Here is a 15,591-nt window from a genome sequence, read left to right on the forward strand (position 1 = left end):
TATGTGAGAGAAGAGGCACTCTGTCTTTACCTTCAATTGTCTAAAATTTCAGACTTGGAAAATGAGCTTAGGACTGCATTTTCTGAGGTCACTCACCTTTCAAAGCTTTCAGTGAACCGACGATTCAATACGAGATAAAAATGACGGAAAGATATAACGAAGCACAAAATAATTAAACAGACACCCAACAAAATCACAAAAACAACATTTCTAATTTCGGATATTTCTCTAGAAATTAAAAGAGTGGTAGGGGCAGCTCCTTTCTAAAACTTACCACACTAAGGAAGAGCGCAATTAAAATGCAAAACATGTTGCAAGCCTCCTTCAAACACACACACACACACACACACACACACACGCACGCACGCACGCACGCACGCACACACATACATACATACATACACATACAGATACACACACACACACACACACACACACACACACACACACACTCATTTTTCGGTCCCATACCACCCACCCACGCACTCTCAAAAAAAACCTATTCACCAAGAAAAAAGATTAGAAACGACAAGACAAATCAAACCTGTCGTATTTTTGACACGGTCAACATATTCACCAGTGCTTTTGATTTGCCTAGGGGGAAGTTTATTGACTTTTGTGGTAAAATCTGACTGCCATGATGTCTGGGATTTCCATGTAAAGTACTAATTAAGGCGACACCAACGCAGATGGCCAAGGTTTTTATTGCAAATCATACTTTTCCCAAGATAGTCAAAAATGTCAGATATATAAACTCGGCAAACAAATTTATTGCACCCATTTGTGTATCCAAACAAAAACATTCATTACTGCGTCTCGAAAAAACGAAAGGGAAGATGGAAGGGGAGGAACTCAAACTGTGAGTGTTACTGCCCTTCTCGAGAAATGTAACTCTAAATATTATTGTCGTTCCAAGCATGTCCATCGACAAAAGACTCACGCAGGTGCCTGAGACAACAACAACAAAAATCCCCCCAAAATCCGATCACCAAGCACGTATTAGTGATTGTTAAACACAGTACCCCCCCCCCCCCCTCTTTCGTCCACGTTGTTAACCGCATATAAGGGTGGAGATTTGTGCGATCTCCCAGGTCAACGTATGTGCACCCCTGCTAGTGCCTTGTGTGTGTGCACGCAAGCAGAAATGCAAAGTGCGCACGGAAAAGATCCTGTCATAAAAAACACGGTCTTACACGTAAAAACACACTCGTGCAAACAACCACGAGTAGACGTGGGAGTTATCGTCCATGAACGCAGAAGAAGAAGAAGAAGAACAAGAAGAACAAGAACAAGAACAAGAACAAAACAAGAACAAGAACAAGAAGAATAAGATGAAGAAGACGTTACGCTTATTTGACAGCAACGATGAGTGCTCACAATACATTCCACTCCAATGAAAGCAGACAACATAAAGTGGATGTGGACTAGTTGTTTCCCCTTACTTAGCAAACCCTCTCATTGTCGCGAAAATAATGTAGCCTCTTGTTGAATGGAACAGTTGTGCTAGCGGAATTCATCCAAATATGTTTCATTATCCCCTGGGGTCTGATTTCTGTTATCCTTGTACGGTAGTTCCGATCGACAGCCTGCTGTTATAGGAATTCTCAGGGGTTGCTTGGAGAAACAGACCAAGAAATTCGCTATGACAGAAGCTAATCGAATTGCCTAACACTATAGTCTTCCGGTCATGGTCACAATGCTGTGCATGAGCTTTTAAGTTGTTTTTGTATTTTGTTTGTATAAACGTCAGTTAGTTCTGTATGGTACGTAGTTACGATCGACTGGCTGCTGGGTTGGTTTTTTTAGGAATTCTCAGGGGTTGCTTGGAGAAACAGACCAAGAAATTCCCTAAGACAGAAACGGATCGAATTGCCTAACACTATATGTCTTCCGGTCAAGGTTAAGTTTAATTCATCTAATATACATATACGGATGGATGTAAGTTTGTCTATGTGTCTGTCTTTTTGTCGTCTCTGTGGTCGCCATACTTCAGTCATGTCAAGAGGCAAGAACAATATATCGTGCATGCACACTGCTAAGGAGCGACAGATATGCACCGGCTGGGTTTTAGTCGAGCACACCTTGTAATTCTCAAACGGTGTAAAAGGGCAAGGTTACGCCGGCTGCTCAATACTCCAGAACTTTCTCAAGGAAAAGAGGTAACTCATGCCATATGAACCAAATGTGTAGGATTGTGTGCAGCGTTAAAAGCTCAAAATGACGTTTGTAAAAGTTTACACAAAAACATTCTCACGACCTTTCTTTTTTAAATTTGTTTTAATGTTTGAGCAGCTTCAGAAGAAGGAAGTACGAAAGAAATCTTTTACCTACCGTCAAAGCAAACACAGAACAATTAGAAGTTTCGAAAGTTTGAAAGTAGGGAGCCCGGATGTAGGTCAGGCGAGGTGATGGTTTTTTGACCGGTGGGCGTGAGATTCAGCTCGTTCCCCTTTTCCCTTGTTAGCTGATACTAGTCGACTAGATTTCAAAGCACAAACACATACACACACATGCATTAGTAGAGAAAGACAGAGATTAAAAGACACAGACTGAGAAGAAACCCGGCGACTGAGACAGAGAAAGACAGAAAAGAGAGATACAGAGAGAGAGAGAGAGAGATACAGAGAGAGAGAGATACAGAGAGAGAGGGAGAAAGAGAGAGAGAGAGACTGAGAGAGAGAGAGAGAGAGAGAGAGAGAGAGAGAGAGAGAGAGAGAGAGAGAGAGAGAGGGGGGGGAACAAGAGAGAGAGAAAGAGAGAGAGACACACACACACGCACACATACACACACACACATACACACACACACACACACACATACACACACACACACATATACACACACATACACACACACATACACACACACACATACACACCTACACACACACACACACACACACATGCGCCCCCCCCCCCCCCCCCATCCTCGAACTACTCTCATCCCCCGCCCCCTCTCAACAACAACTCATTCCATATTATATATCACACAGTCACTCACTTCACCTCGCCTAACCCAACCAGCCTTCCCGCACAAGCACATTATATGGAAATATCTTCGCGGAATAAGCGGCCTTCGGGCAAAAGCTAACCTGTCCCGATAGGGCTTTTTACCGGGGATTGTAGGGTTAACTCGATTTTCCCCCACAAAGGCTGTGAAATGCGAACAAAGTCAAAGTACAGGGGCTGCAAAAGAGTTACTTTTAATTTAATCCATCACTCTGCAGCGACTATAGGAGGACACCGCCAATATTCATGAAGGTGGAAGGATCTGAGCGTGGTATTGGGCAAGGGATTGGGTTGGAAGGGAAGCAGGGGGAGTGGGGGTTGGAGGGTGGGTGAGGGGTTTTAGGTTTGGTAGCTTTGGAGAGTAGGGATCAACCCAAGGTAGGGTTTGTCTTTCTGGTTTTTTGTTTGTTTGGTTTTTTGTATCTGAAGATACTGTCCTTCGAGAATGACTGAAACATTTTTAATGGGTCGGAAGCTGTTATGATGGCTGTTTTCACATGGAGTAAAACTTGAATTAAATGTGTGTGTGTGTGTGTGTGTGTGTGTGTGTGTGTGTGTGTGTGTGTGTGTGTGTGTGTGTGTGTGTGTGTGTGTATGTGTGTGTGTGTATGTGTGTGTGTGTGTGCTAAATACATAGCACCAATATGAAATGACATAAAGATTTAAAATAGGTTTGAAAGCCAACAACAAGTAAGTAAACGAACAGGCACAAAATATGGTTTAAAAAGTGGAATAACAAAAGGAGATTAATTAGTTTTAACATCGAAGAGAAGAGCTTGAAACAAATGTTGTTTTCTTCTCTCAGTGTCTTCATGACTAATACAATAAGAAAAGTACACAGTTGTTCGTAGGACAAATTGCGTTTTTAAAACGATTTTGAACGCTAAAGGTGGGAAAAGGTTTCAGACTGAATCTGCAGATAGCGTGCAATGGGTTCGACAGGAGAGGACGCAAAACGCCACAGCGTGCAGCACCTGGTTAAGACCAAACGAGACAGCTTCGGTTCCCGATTTTGTAGGTCCTCGGGAGAGCATGGGTAAAGAACGGAATCAATGATTTGAAACGTGCTTTAACACAAGAAGAGTTATCAGTTTCAACATCGAGGAAAAGATCAACAGATTATGTTTTCTTTTTACCTCAATGTCTGCGTGTCTACAAAACAACAACAGTGTTTTTGTTTTACAGTGTGTAAGAAAAGTACGGCATCTTTGAAGCCTGATATTAAATGGGCAAAGTCGACTTTACTTCACGAAGCTTGCTGCACGAAGCTTGCTGCACGAAGCTTGCTGCACGAAGCTTGCTGCACGAAGCTTTGACACTGAAATTTCGGTTGAAATACTTTGCAAACTGTTCGCTAAATCGACGTCGGGCTCAATTATAAAGGATTGCCTTAATAGTGACTTTGTGAAACTTCAAGAGGCGAAAGGTTTCAGACTAAATCTGCAGATAGCGTGTTATTGGTTCAAAATGAGAGGATGCTGTACATCACGTACAACAAATTGTTCAGACGAAACACGACAACTTAGGTTTAAGATGGCCAGTGGAGATCTTGACACCTTGTGGGGGTGTGCCATCAATAGTTTGGTAAGTAGAGTAACAGAGAGGAAGTAATTATTCTGTACGTCGAGAAGAAGAGAATCAAAATGGTGTTTGCTTCTTCTCTCGATGTCTGTTTACATGTCTAAAAGCCAATGCAGAGTGTGTGCTTTTTGTAGTTTGTTAACAAAAAAAAGTAATGCACTTTTTGAATAATTGTTTAAGTTCTTACAGAGAAACGACTTCAGACTGAATCTTAAGATAACGTGTCTTGGGTTGACAATGAGAGAATGAACAATCTCTGCGATTCACTTTACGGGATCTAAAAAAAAAAAAAAATATAGAAACAAAGTATTGTGTCCAAAAACAACAATACATACCTAACCGTTGATAAGGTTATACTAAATAAATAACACCATGTTCTATTGCAACTCACGTTGAAAATCCCCCGGGACTGTCTTTGTTTTGTGAGGCAATGAGTTGGTCTAGGCCGAGCCTCGACCCCCTCAGGTGCCCCCCTAAACAAAGAAAGTACCTCGATCGGGAAAACAAAAATGAGTTAAACATATAGAACATGGTGCAATCTTCATGCGTGTATACCAGAACAAGATTATGTTTTCTTCTCTCCTTGGTGTATGTTTGTCCAGAAACAAAAACAGAGTATGACTGCATCTTTACAAAGACTTTGGAAAACTTCATATCAAGAGGGACTGCATCTTTTACGCTGATTTCGGGAAGCGGGAAAAGGTTTCAGACTAAATTTGCAGATAGATGTTGCGTGAAACGCGGAAATTGTGGTTGCTGCTTTTGTAGATTCTTGTGAGAACATGTAAACCATAGAATCAATAAAAAAGAAACACAAACATCAAGTTTTCCTTTTCCCTCTCTTTCTGTGCGTCTTGAAGGAAAACATAGTGTAGGTTGTTGATATGATTTGTAAGGAAACGACTGCTTCGTTTAAAGCCCCATTCCGCCTCATAAGAGGTTTACAGAACGATGACATCTTTCATTAAAACAGCAATACATGTACTAACCTTATGGGACACACTCACAATAGCATTCAACAACATTAAACGACACCTATAGATCACTTGAATTGCTATTTAGCACGCGTAAACCACACACCAGTTCTCGTGGTTTATTCAACTCAGCACAACGTTATAACTAGGGCGCTCATAGCACCATAGAACAAATGACTAATAGTGACACAAAACAGAGTGGCGGCATCTTCAACGAAACTAGCGGTTTACGGGAAATTCTTCTGCGTTGGCATGGTCAGATGCAATTCATTTGATGTGATAGTTGCCCTGTTATGGAAGTACGTTTTTATGCTCGCAATACTCAATCTACACAGGCACAGCAACACACAGTATCAAATGGTTGAAATCTCTGTCGACCAACATTTACAAAAAAACAAAGTTGTATCGTATGTAGTAGCCCACTTCCCCGTCATCAATTCAAAAGAGCTGCAAGTTGCACACGCCATTTGACCCATGCACGCGGTTTGCTTGACATACATGTCCTTTCTAACTTTTAAAACTGTTAACTGTACTGACTTCGTTTTGATGATAACAGAATTATTTGGTGTTTTAACAATGTTTGTGCAACAAGCTGTCAATTTATCATTTAGATTTTAAAAGTTAGGTCTATCGCCAAAATGAGGCTTCCGATTTGTGTCATGTTCTTTCTTTCTGACTGCACAATATAAATTCTTTGAAAATGTCTCACTCTCAACAGAAAGCAGTCGGGATGTTCCCGTTCGGTGAGAGTTCAAATGGAAGTATGTGTGTACTGTATGTAAAGGCACGGGGAGCTCAGTGATCAGAAACGGATGGTTTACGGGAGGCGGATGGTGGCTTTAACAATGACTTCGGAAACTCCAAGAGGGACAAGATTTCAGACTGAATATGTAGATAGCGTGTCCTAGGTTCACAATAAGAGGCCTCCTGACAAGGCAACACGTGGTTAGGGTGAAACGCGACAGCTTAGCCGGTTCCTGATGGTGTGAGTCCTAAGGCCATGCGAAGCGGGATCGATAGTTGTGTAAGTAAAGCACCTGAAAGAGAGTCGGTCCTGAACATCTACATTACATGTTGACTTGCAGTTACACGAACGATAAAAGTTCGTTATTCTGGTACCCTATACCTGTTTTGACTGAATCGTTGGCTCTTTGGCTCTTTGGCTCTTTATCTCTGTCTCTCTGTCTCTGTCTGTCTGTCTGTCTGTCTGTCTCTCTCTCTCTCTCTCTCTCTCTGGCTGCCTATGTGTGTGTGTGTGTGTGTGTGTGTCTGTGTATGTGTGTGTGTGTGTGTGCGTATGTGTGTGTATGTGTGTGTGTGTGTGTGTGTGTGTGTGTGTGTGTGTGTGTTGCAGTCGCTCTCAAAATGTAGTCTGTCTGTCTGTCTGTCTGTCTGTCTGTCTGTCTGTCTGTCTGTCTGTCTGTCTGTCTGTTTGTCGGTCTGTCTGTCTGTCTGTCTGTCCGGTTTTCTCTTTCTCTCTTTCTCTCAATGTCTCTCTCTCTCTTTAATTGTCTCTCTAGCTCTCTCTATCTATTTTCTCTCTTTCTCTCTTTCTCTCTTTCTCTCTTTCTCTCTATTCCTCCCTCTTTTTCTGTGTCTTTCTTTCTCCTGTTCTTTGTTTCCCATGCGTCTTAATATTTTCCTCTGGTACAAAACCCCTTTTCATCAATCAATTCTGCTACCAGATGTTATGTTTACGCTAAAAATATTCTATCCAAAAGACCAAACGGCACACGGCAAAGAAATATGAAAGAAACCTCTTCATTAATAATTCAACGTAGGAGGAGAAAATTAATACAAATTACACCCATAAAAAACAGCGGTCTTTTCGGGCCCCAAAGCAACGCCAAATACAGGTTTTAAGGGGGAGACGAAGAGGAAAAAATCCTGCTTTCATAGCATCAGATGCTGGAGTTCTTTTCTCAGTGTGCAGGTCTTACGGAAAAATGGGAGACAAAATCCCACTATCATAACATCAGATACTTGAGTGATCTTAGAGCGTCTCGTCTCCCATGTACAGCCGTTTCTTCGTGGCGATAAGGCTGGGTTTGAACGAGTAAAGCGGGGTTAGGCCGTTCCTTTGGGGGATTGCTAGGATATTGGTGGGGGACAGGATGCAGGTGCTCGAGTAGCAGGACTAAGAACCTAGGAATGTTTTTCTCTCAGGCCTCAGTACATAAAATGTCGGTTGCACACTAGAACAAATTGAAATGAAGATGAGAGCAGGAGGCGCATACCGCATCTTTGCTTATGAGTCAACTAATATCATAGCAGAAAATATGGCGACTGCACATTGGTGTTGTCTAAAGACTTTTTTAATGTCAACCGATTGCAAACAACATTTACCTCCATAACGCAAACAGTCGTTGCAAAGACGCTCTTGTCTGCTCGGTTTCCTCACATCAAGCCACCAACCTTGCCGTGTTTGCCTGAAAGAAACCGCCGTCATGTCTTCTAGCATGCTCGCTTTCCCCCTCCAGCAAACGCGACACCATGTCAATGGTGGCTTTATTTTCGGCTCCTCTCCCCCTCCTTCCGTCTCTGCTTCAGCCCGCTAGAGGGAGCCACTGATAGATAATCAACCCCCGCCCGCCTGACGCTAGATGGCGTGCTGGAAGCGCATGGTCACGTGACTTGACGACAGTGTTTACTGCTTCTGAGTTTGAACAGTGATAGATATTGGCTAAGGCGATCGGATACCGTGTGCAAACTAAAAAGAAAGAAAAGTACAGCAAGAAAAAGAATTTTTTAAACTTGTAGCACAACTGTGAGGAATGATTTCAGCAGGAATGTGACGTGAAAGTTGTGACTTGATTTTTATCTTCTGTTTTACTCTTTACGTTCGTGAAATATCAAGTAAGTAACGTTCAGAATATTTGTTTTTAAACACTATTTTGGGGTAAACTAATTTCATGTAAAAGAAAAATGGAGAACAGAATTGTGTGATTTTGTGCAAGACTTCAGTCCATTAAATAAATGTTCAAAGAAACTTAATTATTGATTCAATAAGATTTGTTATATTTGTTGTTGTTTAAGTATTTGTTTGTTTTGTTGCTGCGTCACAGAACCCCCTTTAAATGCATCTCTTAGTTTAGTTTCATTATTTGTTTGTTCATTTGCTTGTTCATTTTTTTCTGTCCTTTTATATCATTATCCTGGTAGAGTCGGTGACACATTTACGAACAGAACACGTTTTCGAAATTGAGTTTAACTTGATTGCTGCAAAGTTGAGAAAAAGAAAAAATAACAAGAGCGCGGGGAGAAGAAGGTGGAGAAAGGAAGTGGATGAGAGGAGCGGGGTGTGACTTGCAGACGTCTCAGTTGAAAGTTGTAATTTGGTTTCATTGTCCACTTCAGTAGACGTCAAAAGTTCCAGACTCGGGGCGTTGCGGCCAACTGGACCCCTGACAGCTTGGAGGTATTGTTCAATCGGCTTCGGGTCTTTTATGTGAATATTCCAGCTATGTCTGGAAATTGGGATGTCAGCAATATCCACGCCTGACATCTTTTTGGCAGACATTAGCCAATCAGCAAACGCTTTGTCAATGCTGTCAGGGTAATACTTTTTCGGGGGATAGAGTTGAGGAAATGGAAGAACGGGTAGGGGTGGGTAAGTCTTTCTTTTTTTTTTTTTTTTTTTTGGTTAGCTATTATCTGCGTCGTTGCTATTGCTGATTGACCAACAAGAAAACGTAAGACGTGAGGTTTTCAACCAAAGAGAACATGTTAAACGTGAGGCTTTTTTAAAGCTATTTTTAGAGACTGTTTTTTATGTTGGTCTTTAATTTTGTTCCTTATCTATGTTCTTTTTGTTGTTTAGCTTTTTATCTCGCGAAGCCAGCTGGTAAATATGTGACAAACTCTTCTTCATTTTTTGGTCAAAAGTAACCAGCAGTTTCCAGGAAAAAAGGAACGAATACTTCATGTTAAAAACAATACTTGAAGATATCTTCTTTCCAGTGACAGTGTCAATCATTTCAACACTCACATTTCTGTCGAGACTTTCACATGGAGTACGAGGATCATTCCATTTGGACGCATACCGAATATCAAAATACTTGCTGTCTGTTTTCTATGACAAGTTGGATTTATTTGCTGAATTAATTTCACAACTTTACTGCCTCTTGATATATTTTTTTTAAATTGATGTTTAAAATGTTGTCAGTTACGACTTTAATTCAGCACAATATTCCATTTCTGCACAAAAGCAGCAGGGATGTAACGTTTGTGGTGTGTGGCAGTTTCTTGTGCGATTAATTTCACACGGTTCTCAGTAAAAAATCAAAACAAATCATTCAACAACAAACATCCCCTTCAGCAGCCTGGTTGTTGATACTGACTATGTGGTTAAGGGTGCTCTTGACACGATTGTGGCTGATCACATGATCGTTTCCGAGAGAAGGAAGAAATATTTAAGAGAATGTGTTTTATCCTTGCTAATTAAAAGACTCACTATAGCACAAGAATGTTTCTATAGTAGGTTTACCTGCGAGTACACACGTAGTACCAACTTATAGTTCTTTAAGGACAAGAAATTATGTCCTGACCGTATGAGTTAACAACAAAATCGAGTCAGTTAATATATCTGACTCTTTCGCTCTAACCTATTTGGCTATATGTAGATTATTTTGCATAAAATGCGTGACAGGGGAGATGTACAGATACCGGGGGGGGGGAAACAGACCAGGGGCACGCACTCTTGATGCCCAATTAGACCTATTGCTGGCGTTTTTGGGACAATCTTCTTGGATGATCGTGAATATGAATGAAACCGTTCTGTACTCATCTGTCAGAAACAATAATGCTCTTTGTTGTCTTACAGGCCTGAAGGGAAACCAGGACATCTTGGCTGGTGAAGTTCTTAACCTGGTTCTACCGGAATCTAACAATCTTGCTACTAGATGGCCGAACAGTCTGTGAATTAGTGTTGCCTTGTTCTGGAGAAGAAGTTGTTTTACGCCCTTCAAACATTTTATGTCAGCAAGAAATGAAACAAACAACTTTGTGAGGGGGCACAGCTTTGCCAACGCCGATCAATTATAGGAATTCATCAACGTCTACGACCGGACTGCCCAAATTGGAATATGATAACAGAATTGTTAAACAAAGACATACTGAAAAGTATCTTCAAACTCCGAATTACCGAAAAAGGGAAACAAAGGCGCCAATACCACCTGGGCTGAAGTGCAATAACCAGTTGAAAACCGGGGAAACAAGAAAACCTGAGAGAAAGTCTCCTAACAGAATATCGTACACCAGGATAAACTGCAGAACAATGGCAACAACAGATTTATCCACGATGACGTCAGAATTGATGACCTACGAAAACGTCACAACCTCATCAGTCACCATCACTACGGCAGAAAATGGTAACGTGACACTGGGAGACTTTGAAGATATCTACGATTACCACTACGACTATGATGATTCCATGGACTCTCTTCCCATAGAGGAAGTAGTGCCAGTTTCTCTGGTGTACGGGTTCACGTTGTTGTTTGGTCTCGGTGGAAACACGCTCGTCATTCTGGTGGTTTTACGTAATGAACGCCTTCGCTCCATCACCAATATCTTTCTGACGTCATTGGCCTCGGCTGACCTTGTTTTGGTCATCTTCTGTGTCCCTGTGAAGGTCAGTTGCTTGAATTTATGTTTGCTTGCTTGTTTTGTTGTCTTTCTTCTATCTCTCTTCCTCTTCGTTTTTATATTTAGTCAAGTTTTGACTAAATATTTTAACATAGAGGGGGAATCGAGACGAGGGTCGTGGTGTATGTGTGTGTGTGTGTGTGTGTGTGTGTGTGCGTGTGTGTGTGTGTGTGTAGAGCGCTTCAGACTAAACTACTGGACCGATCTTTATGAAATTTGACATGAGAGTTCCTGGGTATGAAATCCCCGAACGTTTTTTTCATTTTTTTGATAAATGTCTTTGATGACGTCATATCCGGCTTTTCGTGAAAGTTGAGGCGGCACTGTCACGCCCTCATTGTTCAACCAAATTGGTTGAAATTTTGGTCAAGTAATCTTCGACGAAGCCCGGACTTCGGTATTGCATTTCAGCTTGGTGGCTTAAAAATTAATTAATGACTTTGGTCATTAAAAATCTGAAAATTGTAAAAAAAAATAAAAATTTATAAAACGATCCAAATTTACGTTTATCTTATTCTCCATCATTTGCTGATTCCAAAAACATATAAATATGTTATATTTGGATTAAAAACAAGCTCTGAAAATTAAATATATAAAAATTATTATCAAATTTTTTTTTTCGAAATCAATTAAAAAACACTTTCATCTTATTCCTTGTTGGTTCCTGATTCCAAAAACATATAGATATGATATGTTTGGATTAAAAACACGCTCAGAAAGTTAAAACGAAGAGAGGTACAGAAAAGCGTGCTATCCTTCTCAGCGCAACGAATACCCCGCTCTTCTTGTCAATTCCACGGGCACTGCCTTTGCCACGGGCGGTGGAGTGACGATGCTACGAGTATACGGTCTTGCTGCGTTGCGTTGCGTTCAGTTTCATTCTGTGAGTTCGACAGCTACTTGACTAAATATTGTATTTTCGCCTTACGCGACTTGTTTTTGTTACATTTAGTCAAGTTTTGACTAAATGTTTTAACATAGAGGGGGAATCAAGACGAGGGTCGTGGTGTATGTGTGTGTGTGTGTGTGTGTGTGCGTGTGTGTGTGCGTGTGTGTGTGTGTGTGTGTGTGTGTGTGTGTGTGTGTGTGTGTGTGTGTGTGTGTGTGTGTGTGTGTAGAGCGATTCAGAGTAAACTACTGAACCGATCTTTATGACATTTTACATGAGAGTTCCTGGGTATGATTGAAATTTTGGCCAAGCAATCTTCGACGAAGGCCGGACTTTGGTATTGGATTTCAGCATGGAGGCTTAAACATTAATTCATGACTTTGGTCATTAAAAATTTGAAAATTGTGATTAAAATTATTTTTTTATAAAACGATCCAAAATTACTTTTATTTTATTTTTCATCATGTTCTGATTCCAAAAACATATAAATATGTTATATTCGGATTGAAAAGAAGCTCTGAAAATTAAAGATATAAAAATTATGATTAAAATTAAATTTCCGAAATCGTTTTAAAAACAAGTTCATCTTATTCCTTGTCGGTTCCTGATTCCAAAAACATTAAGATATGATATGTTTGGATTAAAAACACGCTCAGAAAGTTAAAACGAAGAGAGGTACAGTAAAGTGTGCTATGCAGCACAGCGCAACCGCTACAGCACTAAACAGGCTCGTCACTTTCACTGCCTTTTGCACTAGCGGCGGACTACGGTCATTGTGAAAAAATGCAGTGCGTTCAGTTTCATTATGTGAGTTCCACAGCTTGACTAAATGTAGTAATTTCGCCTTACGCGACTTGTTTCTCTCTTTCTTTCTGTCTATCTTTCTTTCTTCGTTCTTTCTTTCCCGTGATGAACGATTTGTACAATTCGCAGATATGTCCAGGTTTTTAAATTGAACGAGGACATCCTTTCATTTAAATACATTGTAACGATATTTGGCTGGTTGTGGATTTGTTTTCTTCTGATTAATTTAAAACGGATATTTAATTAATATTACTTAAGTCCTGGGACGTAGTGGTCGTTGGTCACTTAGCCAAGGACCTTTCAGGCCAACAGAGCCTATACGTATATGTGTATATCCATGTATATGTGTGTGTGTGTGTGTGTGTGTTTGGGGTGGGTGGGGGTGGGGTGTGTGGGTGTGTGTGGGGGGGGTGGTTCTGTGTGTGTGCGTATTTGTTTGTGTGCCTGCCTGTCTCGACTTTTGCCTTTGTCTGTCTGTCTGTGTGTATTTATATGTCTGTCCGTATCCCTGGTCGACTGTTTGTGTCTGTTCTTTTCAGTCTGCTTGTCCGTCGATGTTTCTGTCTATCTCACAGATCATCCGTCTGTTGGCCTGTCTCGTTTTCTTTCTGCCGATCTGCTTGTCTCCGTCTGTGAATGTGAAAACGTAATCATTATTGCATGTGTGTGTAGCCTATTTATTAAAGCAGCTGAAACTACGATAATTAACACAACAGTTTTTAGATTTGCGTTTTTGTGCAACTCTGGAGAGAAAAAAATCGTTAATACTGTGAAATAATAACTCATTTGTTTAAAGCGACGGAACGATTCTAAACAGGATTGTTGTGACTTCGAAATCGCTTTGAATGTAGCTACGGCACTATTCTCATTCATCGTTTCGTCAATGACAAAGCGATTCAATCAGCACTGAGCCCACATTTTCATCATTGCAGTATCGACAAAAAAATGCCCTTTTTCATCAGTATTTGTTACGTTGCGAGTATCGACAGGAGAGGTTTTCATCAGTGTAGGTTGTGTTACAAACTTTTGCAATATTTCATCGCAACTTGCTCAGACATATTGGACATTAAGGTGTCTAGACTAAAACGGTCAGACAGGTCTACAGGCCTTCAATTACACGCTGTATCACGTAATTATGACATTCCTTCCTTTTCTCCTCCGGCTTTATGTGAAAAAAATGCTTAAGTGTACAGTCGCATGCAAACATTTAGTGTTTTGTTATCACATTTGTTTTCTGGCTGTGCGTTTACTTTGTGATTTAGTACAGAACTTAGCAAAGCATTCAGTGTCTCCCAACACCCGTAAGTATTTAATCTTTGTCTACGATGGTTTCATTAGTTGCGGAGGTACATATCTGGCTGCCCTCCCAAATTGCTCCTATTTTCTTTTTGCTGCCAAATGTGTAGTTGACAAGATTGTCACTTCTTTTTTGTTTGAAGTGTAAAGGAGACCTCATCATTTAGAATGATATTAATCTGAGTGAAATTAATTAATGCAGTACGAGTCAGGAGACCAAGATCGCCGAAGCTTGTTTTGCTGCCAGATTGGTGACACGCACATGACGTTCCATAGTAGGGACTTTGAGAAGAGAATTATGCCATTCAGAAAATGCTGAATGTTGTGCAGACAAATATGAGATTTTGGTTTTTTTTAACCCCCGAACAAATGAAGCCTTGGCTACTTGCTTTCATCTCAACTATAGGACGGGATCCATCACTCCATGATCCGCCATGAAAGGTTTTGATGAGAATTGTATTGCATTTGTAATTTGTGATTTGTAAGACTTCTGTTTCGTAGATATGTGACCAAGACTGCATGGGCACATTTTCCTTGCAAAGTGCAAGCTTTACATAACTGATCGTACCCAACGCTTTTTTCCCCTTCCTCTGAAGACAGCAACAAATTGCATAACTGATCGTACCATACACAATAAACTTTTTTCGCCTTCCTATGAAGAAAGCACCCCAGAGATTGATGACTTTATTCCTGAAAATGTATCGTAAAATTTAAGATCAAAACTGGTGGTTGGTACGACCTGAATCCAGTTTTGAGCATCCCCGTTACTTTGAATTCGGTCACAGGGCGCCTAATAGGCTTTCTGGACGGCATCTGCTCTATGTCAAAAGACCATCCTGCAAAAACGTTGTGCGTGCGCTGCCAACCCTATAGCTGAATAAGCGTCGGACAGTTTGGTCTCCTGCGGATGTATAGATAAATGTCAAAAGAATGAATATATTTATAAATCCCCAGGCCCCTTTGTACTTTTTATCTAAGAACTACATGAAAATAATATATGACCGAAACAAAATTTGGCAGGAAAATAAGATCAGTTATTTTGTTGGACAACCATGCATATGTGACGGATACATTCACTTACAATTTTCTGACCATATTGTCACAATGTTTGCAAAGTATCACTGGACTATTTTTGCCTTTACGATACACTGCTGGTGTCTGTGGGCAAAAACATCCGCTAACATGAGTACTTTGTGAGCGACTGCATTTGTTGCTTGCAGCTTTCCACCAGGATAAAGTGACCCGAATTTTCGAGCAATACGATTATAGAGAGGGCGGCAGCGGTTTAGCCAAGATGTGCTAGTGTAACCGTGTGCCGAAACACTACGATCACCTCGGGAATCGAAGTGCAATCAAACAGGATTGAAAATGTTAGGGCTAGTTTCTTAGCCCTAT

The 15,591-nt window shown here is 40.7% G+C and overlaps 1 protein-coding gene across 1 annotated transcript in view; it reads left to right on the forward strand.

Annotated features, from left to right (window-relative positions):
* Positions 1-10,863: 10,863 nt before the first annotated feature.
* LOC138967745 (galanin receptor 2a-like) overlaps positions 10,864-15,591 on the forward strand; it is a 61,114-nt gene continuing 56,386 nt past the window's right edge. The window contains exon 1 of the mRNA XM_070340401.1: positions 10,864-11,193. Within this exon, the coding sequence (XP_070196502.1) occupies positions 10,864-11,193 (330 nt within the window). The remainder of the gene's footprint in view (positions 11,194-15,591) is intronic.

Source organism: Littorina saxatilis, linkage group LG5 (assembly GCF_037325665.1).
Source record: "Littorina saxatilis isolate snail1 linkage group LG5, US_GU_Lsax_2.0, whole genome shotgun sequence".
Taxonomy (NCBI): Eukaryota; Metazoa; Mollusca; class Gastropoda; order Littorinimorpha; family Littorinidae; genus Littorina; species Littorina saxatilis.